At 45.6% G+C, this 24,515-nt stretch overlaps 6 protein-coding genes across 8 annotated transcripts, besides 1 other annotated feature; 3 read left to right on the forward strand and 3 right to left on the reverse strand.

Moving 5' to 3' along the window:
* Positions 1-9,922: 9,922 nt before the first annotated feature.
* Positions 9,923-10,005: a sequence feature (GA-rich).
* Positions 10,006-10,580: 575 nt separating this feature from the next.
* TSTA_123640 (D-amino acid oxidase, putative) lies at positions 10,581-12,423 on the reverse strand. 3 transcript variants are annotated; one of them, XM_002482580.1, is made up of 7 exons: positions 11,826-12,423; positions 11,609-11,777; positions 11,275-11,551; positions 11,104-11,203; positions 10,951-11,046; positions 10,695-10,799; positions 10,613-10,642 (listed from the first exon to the last, which is right to left on the reverse strand). In XM_002482580.1, exons 1-5 carry the CDS (start codon positions 12,290-12,292, stop codon positions 10,968-10,970), a joined length of 1,092 nt encoding a protein of 363 aa, XP_002482625.1. In that variant the 5' UTR covers positions 12,293-12,423; the 3' UTR covers positions 10,613-10,642; positions 10,695-10,799; positions 10,951-10,967. The 3 variants fall into 3 exon arrangements, with proteins under 3 accessions (XP_002482627.1, XP_002482626.1, XP_002482625.1); XM_002482582.1 differs by having other exon boundaries at positions 10,581-11,046; XM_002482581.1 differs by having other exon boundaries at positions 10,581-11,046; positions 11,263-11,551.
* Positions 12,424-12,887: 464 nt separating this feature from the next.
* Positions 12,888-14,211, forward strand: TSTA_123650 (Maleylacetoacetate isomerase, putative; the record flags this gene model as incomplete). The annotated part of the gene is made up of 3 exons (XM_002482583.1): positions 12,888-12,918; positions 13,451-13,694; positions 13,749-14,211. The coding sequence occupies 3 exons, from the start codon at positions 12,888-12,890 to the stop codon at positions 14,209-14,211; spliced, it is 738 nt and encodes a 245-aa protein (XP_002482628.1).
* Positions 14,212-15,105: 894 nt separating this feature from the next.
* Positions 15,106-18,409, forward strand: TSTA_123660 (efflux pump antibiotic resistance protein, putative; the record flags this gene model as incomplete). The annotated part of the gene is made up of 8 exons (XM_002482584.1): positions 15,106-15,344; positions 15,487-15,505; positions 15,560-15,660; positions 15,828-16,220; positions 16,266-16,332; positions 16,354-16,399; positions 16,450-16,680; positions 16,738-18,409. 8 exons carry the CDS (start codon positions 15,106-15,108, stop codon positions 17,130-17,132), a joined length of 1,491 nt encoding a protein of 496 aa, XP_002482629.1. The 3' UTR covers positions 17,133-18,409.
* Positions 16,871-19,145, reverse strand: TSTA_123670 (flavin-binding monooxygenase-like protein). Its single transcript, XM_002482585.1, has 2 exons — positions 18,484-19,145; positions 16,871-18,434 (listed from the first exon to the last, which is right to left on the reverse strand). Exons 1-2 carry the CDS (start codon positions 19,118-19,120, stop codon positions 17,179-17,181), a joined length of 1,893 nt encoding a protein of 630 aa, XP_002482630.1. The 5' UTR covers positions 19,121-19,145; the 3' UTR covers positions 16,871-17,178.
* Positions 19,146-20,531: 1,386 nt separating this feature from the next.
* On the forward strand, positions 20,532-21,954 carry TSTA_123680 (uncharacterized protein; the record flags this gene model as incomplete). Its single annotated transcript, XM_002482586.1, has 3 exons — positions 20,532-20,598; positions 20,653-20,835; positions 20,891-21,954. The coding sequence occupies 3 exons, from the start codon at positions 20,532-20,534 to the stop codon at positions 21,952-21,954; spliced, it is 1,314 nt and encodes a 437-aa protein (XP_002482631.1).
* Positions 21,955-22,150: 196 nt separating this feature from the next.
* Positions 22,151-24,071, reverse strand: TSTA_123690 (bicyclomycin resistance protein, putative; the record flags this gene model as incomplete). The annotated part of the gene is made up of 6 exons (XM_002482587.1): positions 22,151-22,322; positions 22,351-22,778; positions 22,858-23,273; positions 23,297-23,624; positions 23,690-23,789; positions 23,842-24,071. The coding sequence occupies 6 exons, from the start codon at positions 24,069-24,071 to the stop codon at positions 22,151-22,153; spliced, it is 1,674 nt and encodes a 557-aa protein (XP_002482632.1).
* Positions 24,072-24,515: the final 444 nt, after the last annotated feature.

Below are 24,515 nucleotides of genomic sequence, written 5' to 3' on the forward strand. Positions count from 1 at the left end.
AGTCAATTTCGCCCCCTCTTTTCTTACTTGCTAATGTTGCCTGGCATATCACATGGTGTATAGGGACGAACGAAATGAATTTTTCTTATCTATATCTACTTCAGTCCTGCGAGGTTGGATGACCGCCTTCTAGTATGGCCATTGTGTATCGACTATGCTATCGTATAAAAGAAGTTGATCCCTCTCAGAGTTGTTGAATTTACGATTTTCACTCACAACTTGGGTGTACTTCTGGTACAAGTTATAAGTCAACAGCGTCCTGTTCTTGGAAACTTGCCTCAAATCGGTCCGAAGTCGATACCACTCAAGGTCCTCGTTCGTTTTTCTTCTCGATCTTCAACTAAAGCAACTCACCAAAGAAGATACACGGAGACACGGAGACACGGACAATATAATAATCAAGATGGAGTTTGTCCCTGCTCGAAGACCACCTCGTCCGTCGAATTTCCTGTTGGCACTGAGTTTTCTACTACCGGCCATTCTGTGGATTTGCATTTATCTTTGCTTCATGTAATGATGCTAGGGGATGGTTTAGCGGCTTTCGCTGCGTGAAATATGAATGAATGCCAGAAATCTCAATTGGGCAATGCGGAGTGCTCATGTCGAATTCATCTCCGACAAGAGAGACTTCAACTCCGGCCCCTTTGATCGTTTTGACCATTTAGAAGCATCGAGTACTATACACGCTCTATTTTCCTACCCGACGAATAGCTCGAAATTCTTGAAATGTTCTTGGTCGAATTGTCCAAAGCTGGACCAGAGGTTCGTTCGGACTGGGTCGCGAACGAAGAAATTTGGATAATGATGTGTTCTGTGGATTTCAGCATTGGTGTATCAGTTCTGAATACGCATTCTCGCCAGTTCGATATAGTGCTTAATGGGCCTTTGGCTCGTCAACTTTGAGTTGATGTGGTTCGTGACAGTTCCATATTATCTGCAGGAACTGCTCGAGTCATCCGCTTATGAGGGTGAAACACATAAGTGCATCGACGTTTGCAGTTACCAAAGAGCTTAACTCTTTTTATTTGATTTAATGGATTGATATATCTTCATTGTATGGGAATCTTACTACGGATTTGGAAGACAGTAATGATAGTAGTTTGTCTGATATGTTATTTCATCGTTATAAGTTCATGCAACTTCTCAATACATGACTTTTCGGGATATTTTCTATTCATATACCTGTTAATGATCTAATATACACGGAACCCCGCCAGATACTATGGAAAATGATCATGATATTTTCGTATAGTTTCAATCTTCGGGCAGTTCTTCCAAAGATCTCCGTATGGGGTTCTGCCTGTCTCTTCGGCTTTTATAAACGTATTGTCCAGACCGCCTCTTGTGAGGGGTTTCCGGAGTGTTGTTGAACATGCGAAGCTTCATGCTCGATGGCTTGCCGTCCTTCGTGATTGTGGAAACATGATTGGGCACGCAGATTTCCCAGAAATGATCTGGTGTACCGAATGTCTTTGCTACGTATACCGTCTTTCATGAAGTCGAAAAGATGAGGGGAAACTGGACAACAGACACAGACACCAGAAAATGATCTGGTACACCGTATGTCTGTGTATGTTTTCCACTCACCACGTGCAAAGACATGACGGGAAACTGGATAACAGACGCAGCCACCAGGCATGATATGGCATGTTGGACGTCTCGGACTGGCTTTGGCTTCGGCTTACTTCTCTCCGGATACAAGTTAAGGTTGCTTCTGAGTCGTCGTTCAGTGGAATCGTTCAGTTCCAAAAAGGGCGTATAAGTCTTCGACAGTCGTGATACCTCGCACAGTAAATGATTGTGCTCGGTCCCCGAATGCAGCAATTTCCTTTGCAAAGAGGTTCATATGAAATGACTTGCCGATCTTGAGTGGGCCGTATGTTGCATTTTAAAAAGGCATTTGCCGTAACCTTGTCCTTCATTAGACACTTCATATAATCTTGATGGTAGCTCGCGAATAGAGAATGACTGGTCTCGAAATATTGCCTTAAGACAGCAATAATATTTGTTGGTGTGGCCGAAGACTGTCACCCATCATGATTGTGGAAGCATGACTGTGAAGACGTGATAGTGGAAACCGAAATATAAGCTAATGATTTGGTATATCGAACGTCTCGCAACTGATTCTTCAACGGAAAATTAATGTCTCGATCATATACCCAAATCCTACAAGTATACGTTCTACTCCTGAGCATGGTACCAGCCTCGGCAATGGCAAATGCATACCGAAACTTGATGTGGCGTTCTCTCGACCTCGGTTTTAGCTCTGCTACCTCTTCTCTCAGCCTCCAGTTCTCGTTCTCCTCCGCTTCCGTCAGCGATCTATGTGGTGATCTGCTCTGGCGGTTGCAGTGATGTGTCGAATTCACTTCATGTTTTGTTCCGTCATTACATTCCTCATACCTAATTCTCCGCCTCTTGGTACGACGCGGATGGAGTAATACTAGCGCTGCTGCGTAGGAAGTCTCTTGAAGAGGTGTAAACATTGAAATGTAATAACGGTTTTCATAATAACAAGTTATCGGTTCCTTATAAACGTTGTGGCGTTTAATGAAATCCCAAGAGGCTCTCCAATATTGGGTCACCCATTCACGCCAGGAACCGGTATGATATTGGGGTTCTAATATGTCCATGAGTCCTCCCTCTCAAAGTGAAGTGGGGGGATCTGAACGGTTATGTTAGTCTCTTCCGTTCGACTTGGTTGATATAGGTGGAAGAATAACTCACTCGACACGAACTCCAACAACTCCAAGAACAATTCTTAGCAAGGCGGACATCTTTGATGAGATAGTCGAGCTGGTGGCAGATCGTAGCAGTTTGGATATCGCTCGACATGTGTTGACTGCAATGATCCCATGTCACGGATCTGACTCAGAGGTCTGCCTTAGGCGGCGAGGGTTTACGACACCAAGGACACCCTTGAAAATCTTTGTTCTATGAGTTTCAAGTCTTGGGAATAGCTTCACTAAAGGCTTTGTTGGTGGTTTTGTTGTATTCTTTTGTTTAGGATCTTTGTACGGATTTAGCAGGCATGCTCCGTCAGGAAGCATGCCCTGGAGCAGGTCCTGCGCAGACATAAATATGGGCTTGCTCCCCTGTAGATTAGTTTCTTCTCTTCAGCTCACGTCTTGTTAGTTTTCTATGCCATACGTTTTACCCTATTGAGCCCGCTCCGTTACATCCCACCAGTCTGCGATTCAGACATGAATTTCAGATGGCAAAGTCTTGCAGGTAGAATCGTATTGTATTTGTTCAGAGACAGCGGCAATATCTTGTAGTTTGGCTTGCATCTTGTTCTGCAAACCATGGTTGGTGATATTGACAGCTCCATTCGTTGGAAGCTGCAACAATCTCCTGCTCTTAGCTCTGATCTCTTTCGCAGACTAATTGTCTCCAATAGTTGAATCGGAGTGCAACACGACGGATTTCATTCTTTTTCTTTTCTGTTTTCTTTTGAACGACCGCTTTATTTTGGCCAGCATCTTGTTCTGCGAGACCTTTCGGTATGATGGTTGACATAAAACCCGACACGGTAAGACGGTAAATCTGTCGTTCAGATTCGAGTTGTGAAAATTCAGTAGGGACCTCCGGAGATCGTGGGAATTGAAGAAGGCCACACTTCCTTCTCCATAGTGCGGTAGAGTATAGTACGTGAATGCTCTGCAACCTTATACTCTACCTCTTGAGATTAATAAGTTCAGCCCAAGCTCACATCTCTGTCATGATTGACCTGAGACCTTGCATATGGTTAGCTGGTAGGCCCGGACCCGCAGACGGTTTTGTGTTCCCCATCTACGGGTCGTGGTCCTTTGTAAGAAAGATTCATCATTCAATTCAAACGCCGCAATGGAAGAGAGCTGCATTGTCCCATCCATAGTATTGTCAGGGATGAGACGTGAAAGCTCTCCAATGGACCGACTCCTCGATATTTTGCCCTTCCCCATCGGATTGTGCCGCATGAGACAGTTGTACGTGACGAATAATTCGAGAGTTATAACCGTTGATCCTGAACATGGAAAATTTGGTATAGGATGCCCTGGCTGCTGGTGGAATTGGAGATAATCACTCCACCGCACTTCTCAAAATGGGGAATCCAACGGGGGAATCGATGACAGCAGGTAATCACCAAAGGTCCAGGACAGATGGGCGAGATCAGAGTCTTGTCGATCGCACCCATTGCTTCCGTCAAACCTAGAGCCATAGTGAATTCCTACTGGCACTATATGTTCATTTTATTTTGTATGAACAAGACTTCCATGGAACACAACATTACACCAATTGCAAATCCACGCCGCTTATATGATTGCAACCAAGGTTTAGCGGCCGAGGAACCATCCATAGCCAACTATGTGATGATGATTGGAAGCGTGGGAGTTTGCGGCAGGACACTTGTATCTGATTCCTTCGATATTGAAATCAGACCGAGAAATACCAATCGTCAAATACGGTTCGACGCTTCTTCGTCTTAAGCAGTTCGGTCAATTTCGCTTCCAACCTCTTTCTCTGCTATCCGTCCCCGCTAGTCATCGGTCTGTGATCTCTGCGTCCCAACTTTTCGATCCCGGCCATCCATACGCCAAGCCAAACTTGAAGAAAGGGATGTGACGATTCCCGACATCGTCCAACAAGACTGTGTAGTCGGTACCCAATTGAGAGGTTTGTATGATCAATAGGATCAAATGGCCTCCACAATTGTGGCATAACTTGAAGCATCTATTCATTTTCACACCCACGCAAGGTGCCAATGATAGTACTTCAGTATCCGTAGGTGGGGAACCAGCTTCAGCGGAGGGACGAGCTCCATACATCAGTTCAGCAGCACTCAGCTGGTCCCTAATACAGATTCTTGACAGATATATGCACGCCATGTTTGCATAACATGGATATCGCATATAGACTCATTGGATCGCCACTTTTCGACTGTCTTGCTAACAGCAGAATGAGTGACACGCTTGAAAGGCTGCCCATCGAGATCGGATTTGTAAGTTGGCGTGCTATCCGAAATATTGCAGACCTGCTGCTGTGCTAAAAAAAGTATTGCGTCGATAGATCTCCCCGTATGTTCTGCAAACCGATCATTTACGGCATCATAGGATAGATCAAGGAAACTATTGGTGGAGTCATTGTTTGATTCCGAATCTTGATCAGGCCAGCGGTCAAAGATCTCCTAAAGGGCGATCGCAATTCGCTCCTGGAGGTAGTGGCATCTCAAACCGGATCGGAATCATCATGGTCAGAAGTCTCATCGTTATCACTGTCAGGAGGTTCATTATCATCAAGCACGATATCGCGTAGACGCTCATCGAGTTTCTCATTATCTGACTCGAGAACTTAATCAATAGGCGGGATTGGATGACCTCCCCAGGTATAGACATCAAGATGCGCTCAGACTGGCTTTGGGTGCTGTTAATGCGTGTATCCAACAGTCTTTGTCCTTGGCTATCGACGATGAAAAACAAGGTACCTAGATCCTATACTGATCTCCTGCAAACAAGGTCCTTCCTTTGAAGATGAAAGGGGATTTGTGCGAAGGAAAGATATCGAGGTTTGATCAGATTTCGCATCGGAACTGTCTTCTAGTGATCCTGTTGATAACGGAACATTTTGACCAAGACATATTGTTTGGAACCAGCCCGGCTGGTGATAAGGTAAGAACGACCGGCCAGAGGTGCTGTGAACGGCGTAATCACGATGAAGCCATCAGCTTTTCTAGTAGTAAACGGACATATTTCCTTTCCTTTTTTTTTTTTTTTTGCGTGACCATATATGGTGGCCGTCGTGATTTTCGGACAGAATGGCCGAAGCATACTGGAAGACTCAGCCGCAGTATTCCCACCCAAGTATCTCGAGCGCTCATCGCTAGTTGTTAGTCCGGGTGGCCGTATCATCTTTTCCAAGCAAGGAACCGTTCAAAGTGCCCTAAGCGAATACCATGCTTCAAGCTCAGTGTACGTGTTGTTAAAACATGGACCTTCGCCAATGCGTCTAGCAGGCAGCTTCTGACGAAGATTTTGACCATTCAAAAGCTTGTATTCGATCATCAGTTCGGAGCCCTTCAAGATCGGGGCATGTACCCAAGTCTAAAAAACATCGTTTCGTGGTGCTCGACTTGAATTTTCCAGTGTCTTGCGAAAATACTCATGATCATGTTGTAGAACAGAGAACCACGCACAGATCAGAGCTTGCTGGTGATTGAAGACTCTGGATCCAACTCCTCGCCTGCAAAGCAACAGTGATGCTGGGGATCGAATGGGACATCGCCCAGGAGCAGTAGTGCATCCTGGACGAAGTCCACTGACTGCGTGTCGTCCATTTCCAAAGTTGAAGAGGCGTGAATAACCTACGATCATGCATAGGTAGTCTGGGCTTGACCCAGAGAGATCTCCACGGTGGCGAATAGCTGCCTCGAGAACGCTTTCCTTCCCAAGTCCTTGTTGGATTTGGACTCACAATCTTGCGCAGCCAAGTGAGTCCTTCGCACAACTCGACTCGGCAGATTTTGGCGGATGCTGATTTTGTGCGGATGAAAAGTGGAAACCTTTGAGAGGCATCATACCAGGCGGGATCAAGGAATGCAACTGGATCAAAAGCCTCGTTCTACTTTCGAAACTGCTTGCAGAGCAGTTGAAGCAACCATTACCCGATTCCTCGCCGACACAGAGCCTTGCCCTTGGTCCATCTGTATCCGGTCCAGTTTTGAACAAGAGGCCGATTACATTGGCGTTGCTGCTTGCGATTTGGAGCAGGCCACTGGAATACATGTTCCTGAAACTGAAGCAACCATTCTTTAAGACAACGCGCCACTGCCAGTGGCGTTTGTCGGTACCGGAGCTGATCAACTGACTTTCCTTCTGGAAAGTGACTGGACCAGATTCGACCTCCACTATGACATTTCCAGGATTCTGTAAGTGAAAAACACAAAGGAATGGTCCTGGTAGGATCGTAGCATGACTATGCTTGTTTCGAAACAGTGTTGAGCTCGGATACAGCGGTGACAAAAGTTGTACCGATGTTCATGGATGTGGTAGTACATGGACGGACTGATGTCGATAATAGATACAATTAGAAAGCACTGCCAATAGATTTGGTTTTTTGGGGTGTCTTGTCCAAAGATGTTCGGCCGCACCCCTGAAGGTGCCGTCAGACTCGCCCTTGCATTTTGCGGGATGAAAGTGGCAAGGTATCGCCTCTGAACTGTCTGATTCGGCGTATACTCGCGCTATCGACGAATAATCGCTTGGTTCAAGTATTAGCCGTTCAGGGGTGGGCAAACCATCCTTCAACATTAAACAATTTGGTTGCAATGACTGTTCAAACAAGAGTCAGTAATGAAATCACATATCGATGTTTTTGATTGAAGAACTACTTACGGCAAGAATCTCATCGCCAGGAACCGGTAGTTGAGGCAGTCCGTTATATTATTCTCTGGACCGACGTTGCACTTCATACCTGGTGGGTTGAGAGTTAACAGCTGGAACGCAAGTAGATCGAATATCAATCGTTGACTCTATCGGAGAGTATATACGGCTGGGAAGAAGCTCTTTAATGGCCGCAAGTCCACATATGGATACGAACTACCTCCCGTCAGAAATAGTTCGCACTGGCGGCGGTTGATTCTGCCATCAAGAATGAGCTGTCAGGAACTAGTCAGCAACTAGGTCACCTATCAATGCTCGTGCCATGGAGTACTTACGAGGCAGGCACACAACATGCAGCTGATACTGATAACACTCAACCACACCTTGATGGACGCGAACATGAGAGTGACCAAGTCCATGCTATCAGAGTAAAATAGTCAGACTGTTCAAACGATTAGCAACTGAATCACTGATCATTGATAAATCATGTAAGAAGACGTACCCAACAACACACGCAGCCATGTGGCGCGAAAAATACGGCGACATGCGTCCCCAGTTGCGAAGGCCGATATTAACCTGCATGTTCGTCCACAAGGCAGTAGCGCCAAGCATCCAACGCAGTTGGAACTAAGGGAAGTCCATGAGACGACATTCGACGGTGTCATTGTCCTCAGGACAGCCGGAGGGGTAGAGAGCCTGTTTTTGGTTCTCACAGCGCTTGTCTACCTCAGTCCATCCATGAATTGACGTTGTAGTAACCTTCGATTCGACTGAAGTCTGCCAGTGGCGTTGACAGTGAGGACGGATGAGGCATAAATCGATAAAAAGGTCCAAATTATTTGAACACTAAAGCCATGCCAATTTTGCTGTGCTTCTTCTCCCTCTCTGTGGCCGGCTCATATTGCAGAGACCATTGGGCACGGAGCATGGTATCCCCAGGGCCATTCCTGATATTCACTTGTTTCGACTAGCCGCTCTCCAGTTCCTTCCTGTTTCCTGCTGATGAGATCATTCTGTCTAGGATTGAAGTCAAGTGTCGGCTACAAGGATATGTGGGAAATGGTTCAGCGAGACACCATGCGACAGAAGTTGACGCACTTGTTCTTCCTCCATGTTCGCCGCTGTAGTTGACTGCCTCAACAGGACACTGTTTCTATCAAATAGGTCATGGAGCGACAAGACAATAACCGTCCGCCACATGAAAGGGCTGGTGTGGCTAATGTTGTGCTTGCAGATTCGATGATGAATTCAGTGAATAATCTTCAGCAGGCGAGCTTCTTGCGATTCGTCGAAAAGACAAAGGCAATAAATGTTTTCTCATCGGTCCATACATCGTTGGCCCCCGTTGCCTACAAGCAAGTTAGTTTGTGTGAGAGAGAAGTGATAATCGATGCAAGAAATTAAAATGTACTTTACCGAAACGAAGGCATTGGCTTCTAATTCAAGAAAGTCTGCATGACCAGATATGAGCCCCCATCTACCTCCCATAGCCTACAAACGAGTTACTTTGTGTGTGAGGAAGAGAAGCGATAATCGATGCAAGGAAATGAAGTACTCACCGAAACGAAGGCAGACTTCTAATTCAAGAAAGTCTGCATGACCGGATACGAGCCCAAAATGAGATTTCTACATTTTCTGTTCATCTTCTGGGAAAGGCATCGTATGGAATGAAGGAATACTGTGATGGAACAGCAGATGAAGAGAAAATGAGGTGAAGGTCTGTTAGCTTCGCAATCCTCAGCTTCAGCAAAAGTAATTTTTTTGAAGCACATCATCGACGAAACAATGTACGGATTCGAGCGCGAAGTGAATGTGTAATGATATAGGAGAAGGTCTTGGTCACTTTCTTCAGGGCGAATTCAAAACACAACCCATAAATTTCTCTCTAGTCAGTTGGCAACGCCATTGTACTAGTGTCTTCAATCACTTCTTCAGCCAAGACATCACGCAGAGATCCATTGCCGAGGACTCAGGGTCGGTAAGTGTATATTCTGGATCTTGGACAAGAAGCTTTATGTCACTTTCTTTCCTTAGGCAGCATAGATTCGCAGTGGTAAGAAAAGTTTGCCATGCTATGGTAACTCATTATAAACAGAATTCTTCTCTCGGACTCTAAGCCATAGGGGACTGCTCTTTACTTACTTATGGACGTGCTTCTTGTCGTGGATTGAATTGCAATTGAGAAGTGGGCTTGAGAATTTCCTAAATGGATCTCGATGAGCTTTCTACAGATTGCAATAATGAATAACAGAGGGAACCCCAGCTCTGTTGGCTGCGTCCAAATGTTGGTGCAGCAACTGGTCCTGAGGTATATTAGCTATTGAATCTGGAAAAAGATGTTCTTGCGCTTGACTTACCTGCCATCTTTTCTTTTTGCTCCATATGTGATAGCGTCAAATGGATCTTCTCCGATCATGGGAATACATGGCTGTGGAAACAGGATAAGCAAGCATAGTTTTGGGTATTTCTTGTGGTACATTATTAGAGAAACATGATTGTAGAAACATGACTGGGGATACATAAAATGTGAAGTGATAGTGGATGAAGATATGCCATGTAGCCTCAAGGATAGATGGAGTAAAGAAAGAGAAGAAGAAAGGATACATGAAGAAATGAAAGAAAAGAAAGGAAGGAAAGGAAAAGGAGGTTTGATTTTTTTGGGGGGGATTATGATGAGGAAGAAAAGTCAAGTCGAGGAAGGGGGAGCAAGGCTCTATTTATGCTCAAGTCAGGCCCCTAGGCAGAATCCATTTCTCTCGGATAGCATTATGTTCAAAAAAATTCTTCACCGTTATCAGACAATGACATGAAGTAGTGACGTCTATATCAAACAATGAACAAAGGCGTGTTTTATGATCTCCACCAGTGAGAGACAAATATAGAACAAAAGATTGCCTAATAGAATATCCTGGTCAGTGGAAAAGACATCGCCACTCTCATAATGATGGTTGAGTTCACACAAAAGACGCATCCAGACAACATAGCTGGGCGTAGGCTCAAAGGGCTGATATCAAACAAAACCACACTCTGGATGGGGCGTCCTGGAGATTTAAATTCAAAGAATCCACCCAGAAACTCACGTGGATGTGCAGGGATTTTGTGAATGGCCATACCCTGGAGTACTGGGTATACCCGATGAAATGCTTCGGTATCAAAAGCTCTTCGTCATCCTGTCATTGGGTGTCAGCACTGGCCGATGAGATCCAATTGCATTACGATCAGAATGCACTTTTGAATTAAAGTAGCGGGTCTGATCGGATCGGTAAGACCCTTATATTGACGTCCTGTTGATCTCATTAAAACCTTCTGCCTCGGTAGCCCTAAAGGGTCACCGACCTCTGTGAAAGAATGTTCTGTAGTATGACTTCCTATTTGAATCAGAGCAGGTTTCATTGTTTGATATGATATAATTAGCTCTGCTATTATTAGGAGAGGTAATTGCTGAACATTTCCACATTAGAGACACCGACATGACTCTGCACACACAGGTAAGGGCCGATGTCATCATGTATCATATATGCAAGCGGCTGGACTTTGTTTCATGTAGAAGGGGGAACCCGGTGAAAACATGGGGGTGCCTATTTAGCCTTACCGATAGGTTTCCTGTTCTCACAGCTTTGCCTGCTTGGCATCCAGACTCAATCCCAACTTCTGAGTAAACAATGAAACCGCATGCTCGGCCATGCCCCTGCTCTTCGAGTCAGCATATAGGTCTTCTCGAGTTGTCAATTCCTGTGCGACATACCACGAAGATTGATATCCAGCACCACCAGCACCGTAATTATGGACCAGCCACGCCCCATTTCGATCTTCAATGTCAACTCTTGCGCCACCTTCGCGGCTCGCTGGATCCATAAGACTCGTCAGTGCTGTCAAAAACACCAATATTTCAATCAGCACAAACATTTTCACTTACGTCGCAAGCCAACATTGTTCCGCACTACCTGCAGGTCCTCCGGTTTACCCAATTCAGGGGCAAGTTGACAAGCTCGTTGCTTGATTCGCTCGACTCGTGACTCATCAAAGGAGTCGTTCCAATCGTCGTCTAGACGTACGCCACCGATGATGACTCCACCGCCAAGTGGTCTTGGAAAGACGTGCGAGAATTCTCCGGGTGGGAAAATGGAAGGCTGGGTCCAGACGTACATTCTTTCAAGAGGTTTCTTGGGTTCTGATATCAGTATTGTGTGCCCCTTGTAATGGTGTTAGTCAATGAAATCACGGGATAGAGCGTTGTAGGAAAGATTAACCTTTGTTGGGTGCACTTTCTTATCCTTCACACCACCGAGATACCTCGAGCCCAATCCTGTACAATTGAAAATGGCAGTCGTATTTGGAAAATCAGATACCACAGAATCAACATGATCGTAAGAGCGTCTAATAATTTTCACACCTCTCTTGATCAGACTTGCAAATAACCTACGTAATATTAGCTTGGTCCCTCACAAGCCTACACGATAAGCCTACCAATTGCAGTATATAACCGGGTTGAATATGAACGTCTCCAAATCAACACCCCACGAAGCTCCCTCCGGCAATTTGTCCTTCGGAACATCAACAATCCCACCAACCAACTCCTCAAACCAAAATTCTTCTCTCCGCTTATCATCTTCATCGCCATACACCAATCTCAAGGGGAATCGCTTCACTCCACTTTCGGGTGATTCCCGCGCGATTTGCAGGAAGCGTTCAAAGGCAACTTTATCATACTGGCCGTATTGGTTAAGTTCCTTCTCAAAGGAGCGCCAATTCGCGCCTGCTTGTGGAGAGCAATATTCTGTTTGATTGATGTCGCCGGGAAGATGTTTGGCGATGATGGTGAGGTTTAGTTTGACAGAAAGGTGAGATGGGAATTTGGCGAGGAGGCTGTGAGCAGTCGTGAGACCTGCCACCCCAGCACCGAGAACGATGATATTGAGGGTATCGGTTGGCATATTGTTCTTACTTCAGTGTTATCTCTCGAAGTTGAAGTATTTGCAAGGTGTCTTGAGGAAATTTGAAGGAATTGGGGAGTTCCGACGTCGCGATAAACTCCACAGATAAGTTAATCGAGCACTCCGTCGTTAAGACTGAATTCGATGTTGTATTATTCGTAATATATTCACTTATCGCCACGAACACATTTTGATTGGGTTATATATTTACCGCTTTTTTCAACTCCTATATAATAAAACGTGTCGGATTGTGATTGGTTGACTTTATTCATTATATCGCGATTCAATTAATTGGGTATGTGAACTTCGCTTGCTCTTAACCACGGTATCTGTTTTGGGTAGACTCATGTTATGAGCTGACCTCATATTGGAGAGTTTTAGCAGCCTGTAATTACAAGTGAAAATTACAACTCGGAAAAACCGGCAGAATCCTAATAGGCAAGCGTGCCAAGCCTTTGCTATATCTGATAGAAAGCTATTATTCAGGAATTATAAAACTTCATCGACCCTACTTGGCCTTCTTTGAAAAAAATGGCCGGATCGATAGTTCGAAAACAGCTCCTTTCCTTATCTTGATTTTGGCAATCTATACAAAATGGCGGCGACAGCAGATTTCACTCAGAATGGTGCGCTATAGACGTTTCGATTACAGCCTCTCGACATACCCAGATGCTACAATCCGCTCCATGCTTCGGTTTGGAAATGTCTTTGTAGTTAGCAATCGTCTACTAATGGTTTACTAGGTTTAATTGGAATGAGAAAATTACAATGCGGTCATTCCTAAAGCTTGAAGAAATAGTATTTCGCAATCAATTAACTGCCTCTCCGGAGCTTGCGTTCTCTATACTGCTTGCACGCCTTGCATGACCTCGAAGGCATGAAGACCTCGAAACATTTTTTGGCAGATCAATGTTTTATATTTCAGTGATATTTAATGATACAATTCTACGCACAGGGGCTCAATATAGGGTCAGGAAAAATCTGGGGGTTTATTGATGGCACTTTTCGATCAATCTGCCAGCCAATTATAAACCAGCAGCATATCTATTTCACCAACTCTTCGACCGGCCTTTCTACAAACAGACCGTTTCCCAAATCTCATACTCAACACAATTCCTATTCTTTGTATCCCAACTAAACCAGTCAAACTCGTCATAGATACTGAAGCCGCCTTTCACTTCTACTCCTATTACCGTTCCTCATGCTGTCAACGGATTATCATCGCCGCTCATCTCAAGGGCATTGACCTCGAGTACTCCTATCTCAACTTTAGCGTGAAAGAGCACCGTACAGACGGATATAAAAACGACCTCAACCCCAGTACTAGCGTGCCCACATTGGTGATCACTCCGCGCAACGGAGGCGAAAAGACTATCATCCGACAGTCCATGGCTACTTTAGAGTATTTTGAGGAATGTTTCCCAGACAGATGATACCCACTACTTCCGCCCGTCAGCGCAATGTCGGATCGGGTGTATGTACGCGACTTGACCAATATCATCACTATTGATACACAGCTCCCGACAAACTTCCGTATCGTGCAGCGGGTAAGAGCTCTGCGAGAAAGTCTCGACGACCAGGTTGCCCTTGCTCATCCGTCTTTTATCGATGGATTCGAAGCTTTTGAGGATTTGCTGGTCAAGCAAGGCTCAGAAAGAGAGTCTTATTCCTTTGGCAACTCTATCTCCATGGCGGATGTGGTGCTAGTTCCTACAGTTGATCAGCTTGTGGTGTACAGATTGGATTTGGACTTTGTGCCTAATGTCAAACGTGTGTGTCTCGCCCTTAAGGAATTGGATGCCTTCAAGGCTGCGCATTGGCGGAATCAAGGAGATACACCGGAAAGATTCAGGGCAAATGATTGCACTAGCTATATGACTAGTAAATTGCGTAGTCAGTCTGCCAATCTACATGAATAAATAGATAAATTCAAATCCGCTCAATCTCTTTGTTTCGAGACAAAGATCTGAATCTGTCACTCGGAAGAATGATGCTCAAAGATTCGGGCCTTGTCAGATAATCCGGATTTCCAACGAGGAATAGAATCCAAAAGGCCATCCTCAAACATATAAAACTTCACCTGGTGCACCTGAAACTCGACTTGAGACATCATGACCGTATTCCTTGGAACAGTTAGAACCCCAACTCTGTTAGTTGTTACACATCTTGGCAAAATATCTATATAAACCCGGCTTTGGAACCTGATGTACTCGGAGAGGACAGACAAGGAGAATACATACACAATCTTGCTAGTCACTTCTTATTTTACCATCCTTGTAAACAATTTCTCAGGATTGGACCGGAGTTAACACACCAATCCGACAGGCCTCGATGGGTAAATACCATCTTAGGGTTATTCAGGGTTAATCCGTACTTGGGTAATTAGGGCTACATAAATCCATAGCATACGGTGTCTGTCCTAAACATATGGTTAACACATCCTATCAAAAATCCTTATATAATCCGACATTCCTCCAATCCCAGGAACTAATTTCAGTGATTGACTGGCTGAACGACGCCGAATGTCTTGCGTTGGCTGACTCGATCTCGCACTGGACTCCATATTGGGTTAGACTGATCCTTTGGCCCTATATAGTCGTGATGGCCCACCGGAGTTTTAGAATTGTTTTCTTTATAATTCGGTATCTAATTATATACTAGGTTGCGACTAATACTATGTTCAGTTGATATGTGCTCGTATCCTAGCCAGATACAGTATACGGTTTCCTGAGCAGCTGATACAACCTCATCTTCTGAATCGGTCTAACATCTCCTTCTATACTATATCAGCATCCTGGCAGAGGCACATTATTATGGAGAAAATAAGGGTACCAGATCAAGTCCCAGAACCCACTGTCCCCAATGAAGAGCCGTCATCCTCTCAGCAGCATGATGAACCGACGAAGCAAAGACAGTATCTGTACGGATGGCGTCTCTACCTTCTCCAATCGAGTCTCTATCTCGGACTTATCCTGAGTATTATGGACTCATCGGCCGTCTCCACGGCCCTTGTCACTATTGGCGACCATTTCAATGACTTTATGCACATCCAGTGGGTGGTGTTGGCTTATATGTTGACTTATCTTGGTACATCTATACCTGATCTCTCTTCACATTTAGTTATGAAACTTGCTGATTTGCATACCGACAGGAGTTGCACTAGCATTTTCTCGAATAAGTGACGTTATTGGTAGGAAATGGGCCACTATTGCCGTACGTCTTTCGCCTCTTTCAACCCGGCATGCAGTGATAATGACAAAAGAATAGGCTTTGGCGTTCATTACAGCATTTTCAATAGGCTGCGGTTGCGCGCAGACAATCCAACAATTAATTGCCTTTCGCGCCTTGCAAGGTATTGGTGGTGCAGGGTTATATTCCATGGCTCTTATAGTTTTACCAGAGATCACCCCCCCCTGAGAAGATTGCCGTGATGAGTGGTTTGATTGGGGGTGTGACTGTTATATCTGCTGTTCTGTACGCGTTCTGACTCCCTCTCTGCGTCTTGTCTCTATAACTTACTGATCATGATGAGCAGAGGCCCCGTCGTAGGCGGCATCATAACAACTCATTCCACCTGGCGCTGGGTATTCTGGTTCAACATCCCCATCAGCGGCACTATTCTTCTGCTTCTTCTCCTCTTGTGTCCCAATATCAAATACCAAGGACGCATTACCTGGAAACAATTTGATCTCTTTGGCTGCTTGATATATCTCGCTTCTTGCACACTACTCATCACCGCATTACAAGAAGGCGGTAGTGGGTCAATGAACTGGAACTCGGCTGCGTTCATCGCCTGTATGATTCTCGCCGGGGTGATATTTGCCTCTTTTGCGTTGTGGATTGCCTATCTTTCCAAGGGGAAACATTCGACTATTCCACTGTTCCCGGCTAGAATTGTTACGCATCGGATTATGTTGTCTACCATACTGTAAGACCTCCAAATCTTCGCCGAAGAAGAGACTGATGAGAGCAGAGTATCAACATGCGTCGGATTCGTCTTCTATTCTATCCTAATCCAACTCCCAGAACGCTTTCAAATCGTCAATGGCGATTCTGCATAGATGGCCGGCGTATCCCTTCTAGCTCTCTCAGGGCCGTCAGCATTCGGTCAGCTGCCATCCTCCTCAGACCCCTTTCTCATTACTAACATGATACAGGCTCCTTTATCGGCGGCACAGCATCGGTCAAAAGAAATAATACCTTCTACACCCTCCTCGCCGGCTGCAGTTTTATCATGCTCGGCACCGGAATAATGCACACTATCAACTCCGGTCATTCCATTCCAGTAAAAATATACGGTCTCGAGGTTTTGATGTGTTTTGGATTTAAAATGATTTTCTCCACAACGATAGTGTTGATTAAACTTCATGCTGATCAGAGAGATTCCGGTATTCTCTTCCCCTCAATCACTAACAATTCCTGCTGGGTAGACTAATGATATGAAGCATCCGCACAAGGTCTAATGTCCCAAGCCCGCCTTCTAGGTGGAAACATCAGCCTCGCCATTGCCACCATTGTCCTGAATCAAAATCTCATCTCTGACCTACGAGGTGTTGTGCCAGCAGACGAGATTGATAGTTTACGACATTCGTTGCTTGCCATGACATTACTTACGCCGGAACAGGCGGAGACTGTACGGAGGCCATTTGCGAATGCGTTTGTGACGCAGTTGGACATTAATATGGGTATTACGGGGTTGGCATTGATATGTGTCCTGGGGACGTGGCAGAGACATCCGACTACGTTCAAGGAGAAGATAGAAGAGGCTGAGAATCAGAACGGTGAAGAGGATACAGAGTCCAGAGGCGTAAACTCTGGCGAAAACAGTAACCAGGTATAATCGGTATTTCTCGGGAGAATAGACTTCTGAATGAAGATACCATGGCTTAGTTTTGAACCGTATTCAGCCCCTCCTCAATAGCCTTAATCTGCAAAGCCAACAACTTCGAATAATACCTACACAGCGCCAGATTACCACCCATATACCAAAACCCCGGATGTCCACTCGGTCTCCAAATAGATCTAAACTCTCCTTCCTTATCATATCCCCAAACAGAACCCAAACGATCCGCAACGGTGTCACCGAATATATGTCTCGCCTCTGTCCGCATATTCTGGTATCCCGTAGCGAACACGATTTCATCAGCCTCCAGGACAGAGCCGTCGGCAAATTCAATACCATGCGGTAAGATTTGAGTGATTTCTTGTCCCTGTTTAATCTTGATTTTACCGTCAATAATTAACTGGCTCGCTCCGACGTCGATGTAGTATCCTCCGCCACGCTGGTAATATTTCATAAAGATGCCGCCGTCGTCGGGACCACGGTCTACTTTGAATCCGACTTTTTCGAGACCGCTAATGATTTCGGCGTCAATTTGGGTGGCGGCTATATCTGTGGCTTTGATTTGAATACCCTTGAAAACTTCAGCGGGAAAGCTTTGAATCCATAAATCCGCGTCTTCGGTGGCGGGACCGTCTTCGTCAAAGAGACTTTTGACGTACACTGCGAGGATGGAAGTAGATGAGACGACTAGAGTCGAACTGCGTTGTACCATGGTGATATCGTATCCTTTTTCGTAAAAGTCCTGCGCGATATCATGGCCTGAATTGCAGCAACCAACGACAACAGCTTTTTTCGGCTTTGCTGAATCCGTCTGAGAGAACGCACCAGTAAATTCGGAGCTATGGCAAAGTCGGTCACCTGCAAAAGAGTCCATGCCTTTGATGGTAGGGAAGTTCTTTTTACCCGAATGGCCAGTTGCCAGAATAACATGATGTGGTTTAAAAGTGCGAGATTCTTTGCTCCCGTCTTCTTTCTGCCTTTCGACTGTCACAGCCCACTGTTTTGTGCTATCGTCCCATGATGATGAAGTCAAATTCGTCTTTGTCCATACATTCAATTCAAGGAACGATGCATATGACTCCAAGAAATCTGCAAGTTTATCCTTGGGTGTGAAGATGGGCCATGTTGGCGGGAAGGGCATATAGGGTAAATGATCCATCCAGACGGGATCATGAAGTACGAGATGTCGATATCTGTTTCGCCAATTGTCGCCAATATGGTCCTCGCGGTCGATGATGAGAGTTTCAACGCCAAGCAATTTCAACGATGCAGCGACAGTCAGTCCTGCTTGGCCGGCACCTATGTCTACATTAGTTATATGATAATGAGTGCTTGAAGATATACCTACCAATGATAATAACCTGCGGCTGCCTATTCTCAAGGTTAATTTCTGCAGCACGTCTCTCTTTCCAATTCTGTCGGTTGGGATCCCCTCCATGCTCCACCCCCTTTGGCCTAAGCCGATTGATCCGGCGTTCGTGACCGGTCAATTCAGACAGTGTAGTCGACAGCAAGAAGAACCTCCATTGTCCGGCGGATTCTTCAGCTACCCTCGCCACGCCATTTCCAGACCCAATATCAGACGTAAATTTGATAAAGAATTCCACGCCATTGGCTTCTCCCAGCCCGCCGTCGATAGGTCCAAAATGCGGTGTTCGAGCAGCCGTTGATATATCAAGCTCGACTTTGGTAATTCGTATACCGTTCGTGCTCAAGAATTTGGCAATACTTTCTCGGCCAGATAACGTGTGAAAGTCCCATGAGAGAGCGAGATGGTCACGCCAATAACCGGTTGGAAAGAATAATTGGGAGATGGCGTGAGGATCTTTGTTGGCCAGGGCTTGATTGAAGTCTTCCACGAGTTTGGAGGCAATTTCTACCGCCGGTGGTGACCCGGACGGGTCTAATGGGACTGTCGATGGATACTTTCCGATTGGAATGTTGACTGAGCCTGGCTCAACTCGATCTTTGGAGGGAGTAGCCATTGTGATGGTTCTTCCAAGGTTGATTGAAGAATAAACGGGATGATGGATCACTTCTCTCATTTATGAAGAAGAGAAAATGCGGGGATGCTTACCCCACACTTTACAATTGCCAAATTGGGAAAGTGACCTTTCCGAGATGTTGAGCATCGTGATACCAGTTTCGCCTTTCGGCCGACTGATTCCTGTCCTCTTCTCTGCTTCTCGATACAGTAGATAGCACTGCACATTCACGGTCAGGGGAACTCCAAAGAATTGACAGTATTTGAAACCATCTATGGATAGTTGCCGTGATATATGGGATTACTCATCTGATGGCAGTACTGAAGTACTGAATGTACGTAAGTATAGTTGCACCATAGTTTTATAAAGTCCATCAGCAGTAGGAACTAGGAACCATCCACTCTTGGCGGTCTGTACGTGAACCGAGTTGTCAAGCATATACCACATTGCGGCTGGCCTACTCGGGTTCCACGGACTTGAACCAAAAAAGGATTAGAGGAACAAGCTGTGCAAGTAGAAGTGTAACTGCCTGACAGGAATGAACTTCAAATTGACATTACGAATGATCAATAATGTCCGTATGTCAGCTACAATCTTCAGGTACGTTCAGCTACCCATATACCTCAGCTTTTACGTATAGACTGGAAAGTAGCTTCGTCTTACCCCGAAGCGCGAACTTGCAAGGTTATTGCTCAGCTATAGATAGATTATCGCTATGATGGTAACCAAGGTTTGCCTAGTACTCTGATTAGTCATGGCATAGAAGTAAGACGAGTTCGATTGCTGCAGCATTGCATATTTATCAGAGTACTTTCGTATTCCATGCACTCCGTAGGCAGAGTCATACAAATCATATCTTCCACACTGGCACGTTTCCTAATCTTCGACTTGACAAGTCGGTCAACCGACTAAACAAATCAGATCAATCACCGTTCCGGGAAGAAGTTAGAACCACCAACTATAGATGACTTTAGCCCACGGGCTATGCCGCAGTGGACCAGTCCTCAGACTCCGCCCAGACCCCCAAGCTGGCAAGCCCTAAAATTATTCACTTGGCCTCACTTTCTAGGGGAAGTTTAAAACTACCTAAAGACGCACGCTATTCAGCTGAGTTTCAGCGAACCACCGGCCTGAATGCAGTGTTGAGCCAATCAATTCTACGGAATTTACATCAGGGAAGGTCTGCTGATTATGAACGGCTCTTCAGCTGGGATCGTCATGGGAAAAGATCGAAATATTGAATAGCTGATGCAGGCGATCGATCGCTTTGGAGAATTTAGGGACTCCACATGGAATGGTTCGTGCTTAGACTAATGCTGGTGCTAGTCTAGGGGCATAAATAAAGCCTGGTTTGCTCATGGTTTGATTATTGTGTAGTTTAATATTCTTATCAACAGTAAATACTGAAACGATGGGAAACCCATCAGAGCTAAAATTTCGAGTATCCCTAAACAAGCGCCTAATCGTCTGCTGCGACGGTACGCCTCCCATTTCATCCCAGTGTAACCCTAACTAACCATACGAACTCCTAGGAACATGGGAAGACGGCACCTCAGACGAAATCGACAATCCGTTAAGCAACATAACCCGCATAGCCCGGTCAATAAGACAGCATGCCGAAATCATAGATGCGAACGGTGACAAAATCCTCATCCCGCAAATCACATATTACCAAAAAGGTGTCGGAACCGGCGTTTTGGATCAGTATCTCGGCGGTATGTGTCTCTTCTCTTGAACCAAAGAAAGGACAAATGAAGTTGACGAGGACAGGCCTCACGGGAGTTGGTCTAAGCGCCAATGTACGTGCAGCATACGCCTTTCTAGCTGAAAACTACGAACCAGGCGATGAACTCTTCTTCTTTGGCTTTTCGCGCGGTGCCTATACAGCACGCGCTGTGGCAGGTTTGGTAGCTGATATGGGATTACTCACTCCGCGTGGCATGGATAATTTCCCTATAATATATCATGATTACTACAAAAAGAAACGTCTAAGCTACGACGACGACGAAGATATGCGTCGCAAACTCGGGTTTCGCGATAAATTACCGCGATTCACAATCCGTGTCATCGGCGTGTTTGACACTGTGGGATTTCACGATTTTAGGTTCACATCTAAGATTTTTGGAGAGAAGTTTGAGTTGCCGAATACGATCTTGTCGCCAGATGTAAGGTATGCGTTTCACGCGTTGGCACTCGACGAACGCAGAAAAGCGTTTGAGCCTACATTATGGCATACGCCACAAAGAGTTCCGGATCAGGAATTACTGCAGGTTTGGTTCTCGGGGGCGCACGCGGATGTTGGCGGTGGCGCGGAGGATCCGAGATTATCTGATATTGCGCTTGCGTGGATGATTGCGCATGCCAGTAAGGATAAGCAGTTGGATTTTGACCTTACGTATCTGTTTCATGACCCGGCAGCGGAAGTATCGTCGGAACAATTGCGAGAATCTGCCCTCAGGCCCTGGACAACCAGCCTCGGGCAGGAGGATCATTGGAAATTTACGCAGTATGTGGAAGCTCTTGTATTTGGCAAGGGGAATCGTACACCGCTGCTGTATGTGGATGGGAATGATCAGGTTGGGTATACGAATGAGTGGATTCATGAATCGGTCAAGGATAGGAGGTTGAATAAGTTTAGTGAAAAGGGGCCGGCGCTGGATGCCAAGGTCTGGCCTAGTAAGGTGATTGCTCGACGGATTGGTGGGGAGCATGGTGAGAGGGAGTGGATGTTGAAGGATGGGCAAATAATTAGGGAAGTTGGGGCCACACCGACGGAGTTGTTTCTCAAGGGGAGGATTAGGAAAGTTAGGGCCATTCAGGTTGATCCGGCTTAGTCTGTCGATGTTCGTCTGTTGAAGGTCCTTTCCGCTAAATATTACAAGTTCTAGATAGATTCTATCCAGTATAATCCACAAGCCTTGGACCTAGAAATAACGCATTTCCCACCACTGTACAATTGCAAATATAGTGCTCTGGTCTTTCGGAGCAATTATCAGCCTCCAATTCACGTTCAACATACTACTTCCCTTCCTAACTAGGCCTCTTTGCCTCCGCCTTGCGATCATCTCTTTCCTTCTTCGCTCGCCTCCACGCAATTCCATAACTCATACTCGCAATCGGCCCCAAGCTACTAGTCAAAAACAGTACTCCGAGGATGGTATACGCCCAGCTAACTCCCCAGCATTGACACATCAGGAAGAGTCTAATTGTCAAATGGAAAAGCTACTCACCCATACCCAATCGTCTGACTCATGGGCACAATCGCCGCGCTTGCCGCAGCTCCAACCAGACATTTCACCACGTTATTCGCAGCTGACACATTGGCCGGTTTCCCAGGATTAATATCCACACAGAGAACCATCACCGTCTGGCCTACTACGTCAGTTGTGTACCCGATCAGAAATAAGAAGACGATCAGAACACCAAAGGAGACGTTAGAGGCCAAGACCCATCCGTACCCTACCATTGCCGCAGCACCGAGGAAGAAATGTGGTACAGCGATCTGCATGCGTGCTACTTCGATGGGGAAATGAGCTAGATCGGTCTGCCGGTTCTTGTGCACGGGGTAGCCTAGGCGGTTTGCATGGCGGCGGTAGTTCCAGTCAACGAGGTAGCCGGCTGTGAAGGCTGAGACTATACCACCGGCACCAATGGGAAGCTTGAAAATACGTTAGTGCACGCAGTCGCCCATAAGAGATTGCGAGTGATGTCAAGCAAAGTCGAGAGAGGGGACATACAAACATGAGAGAAATCCGCAGTTCATTAAACCCATAATTTCCCCGAAACCCTCCAGCTGCGCCAGTTGAAACGGCATAGAAGCATGCCATTGCCACACCATTACCAAAAAGCAACATCACAATCTCCAATTCTCTCAATATGAGCAGTGTAGAAATAGGGTTGGGAAGAGTGATTCTGTAATTCTTCCGCAAAGCCTCCAGCTTTGCTTCGTCAACGGGGATGCCGTTCTTCGCTCGATTGCGAAAACGGATTTGATCGCTTAGATTCCAACTCGACTTGGGAGGAGGAACAGAGCCATTGCCGATGATGTTACGACATGTTTCTGGTAGGAAGAGCAATAATGGAACGAAGCAAGTTCCAGAGAGGATGAGAAGAAACCAAAAGATCCTGCTGTTATCAGCCCCTGACTTTTCCCCTCAATCAAGTTAATCAACTGACCAATGCCATCCCAAAATTCACTGATGATTCCACCGAGAAATGGAGACAGACTAGGTCCAAGAATCAATCCAATCGACGCAAAAGCTATGTACTTCCCCCGCTCAGACGATGGAATCAAGTCACCGACCAGTCCATTCGAGAGCACTATCGTGCCACTACTACCTCCTGCCTGTAGCATGCGGAGGAGCAACAAGGCAATGTAATTGTTCTGCAGTGCTAGGGCCAGGTTTGCAATCATATATATCGAGAAACAAGCTATATATGCCGGCTTGCGTCCTGCTTTATCGGAAAAACCAACGATCATCATGGGGCCTAGGTCTTGGAAGATCTGTCGGTGTCAGAAGTTTCCTCTGATCGGTCCATTACGAGTATTTCAAAGTGTTATGCACTTACTAAATATGTTGTAACTGTCAACGCGACTTTGGAATTCGTAACATGCAAGTCTGCAGCAATCTGGTTGACTGCAGGATAATAAATAGCTCCGGTCAATGGACTTGGTCAATCAGCCTACCTTTTTCTCACTTTCTTTTGGTATCAGTCATTACCTTATCCAACTAACGAATGAAGCAGTCGCAATCATCATTCGTTTCTGCCTTTTTGTAAAAACCGAATAATCTTCTGTAGCTACCACATTGGCGTATGGAGATTCGATTGGTAAAGTAATACTTGTGTTGCCTTTTTCTTCGTCATTTTTGGATATGTTCATAAGCGAAGCTACGGGAAATTGACCATGGCCTTCTTCGCCTTGATACTGTTGTTCGGTGTTGTTTTCCATTATGATATTCGAGATGAGTCGGGTTTGGGAGCAGAATGAGATGTTGGTTCTCACTGTGCGTCCTAGTGGGAATTGTGCGTTGTGTACTATGCTAGACAGAATTAACGTGTATTTTATATTAGTCGAGACTCTATGTTAAACCTTGGAAAGTATGAGGCAGCAGCTGGATAGCTGTGTTTCTATTATATACCGAAAAAAGTATTGGAACTAAAAAGAAAGGAAAGATTATACTTGAGTACCCTCTAGCCCTTTGTACCATCAGCTGATAAGAACGCTAAGCTTTGTTGCCTGCTGCTACTAGAAGAGCTTATCTTGATGCTATGATAGGACTATCATAGGAGCTAAAGCACAGTGTGTGCTTTCCTTCCTAGCATGTGCAGTTTAGCTTCTTTGTCGATGATAAATCATGCAAACCAAGTGACGAGTCTGAGACCGGCCACTTTC

This window comes from Talaromyces stipitatus, genomic scaffold, assembly GCF_000003125.1.
Source record: "Talaromyces stipitatus ATCC 10500 scf_1105507295555 genomic scaffold, whole genome shotgun sequence".
NCBI lineage: Eukaryota > Fungi > Ascomycota > Eurotiomycetes > Eurotiales > Trichocomaceae > Talaromyces > Talaromyces stipitatus.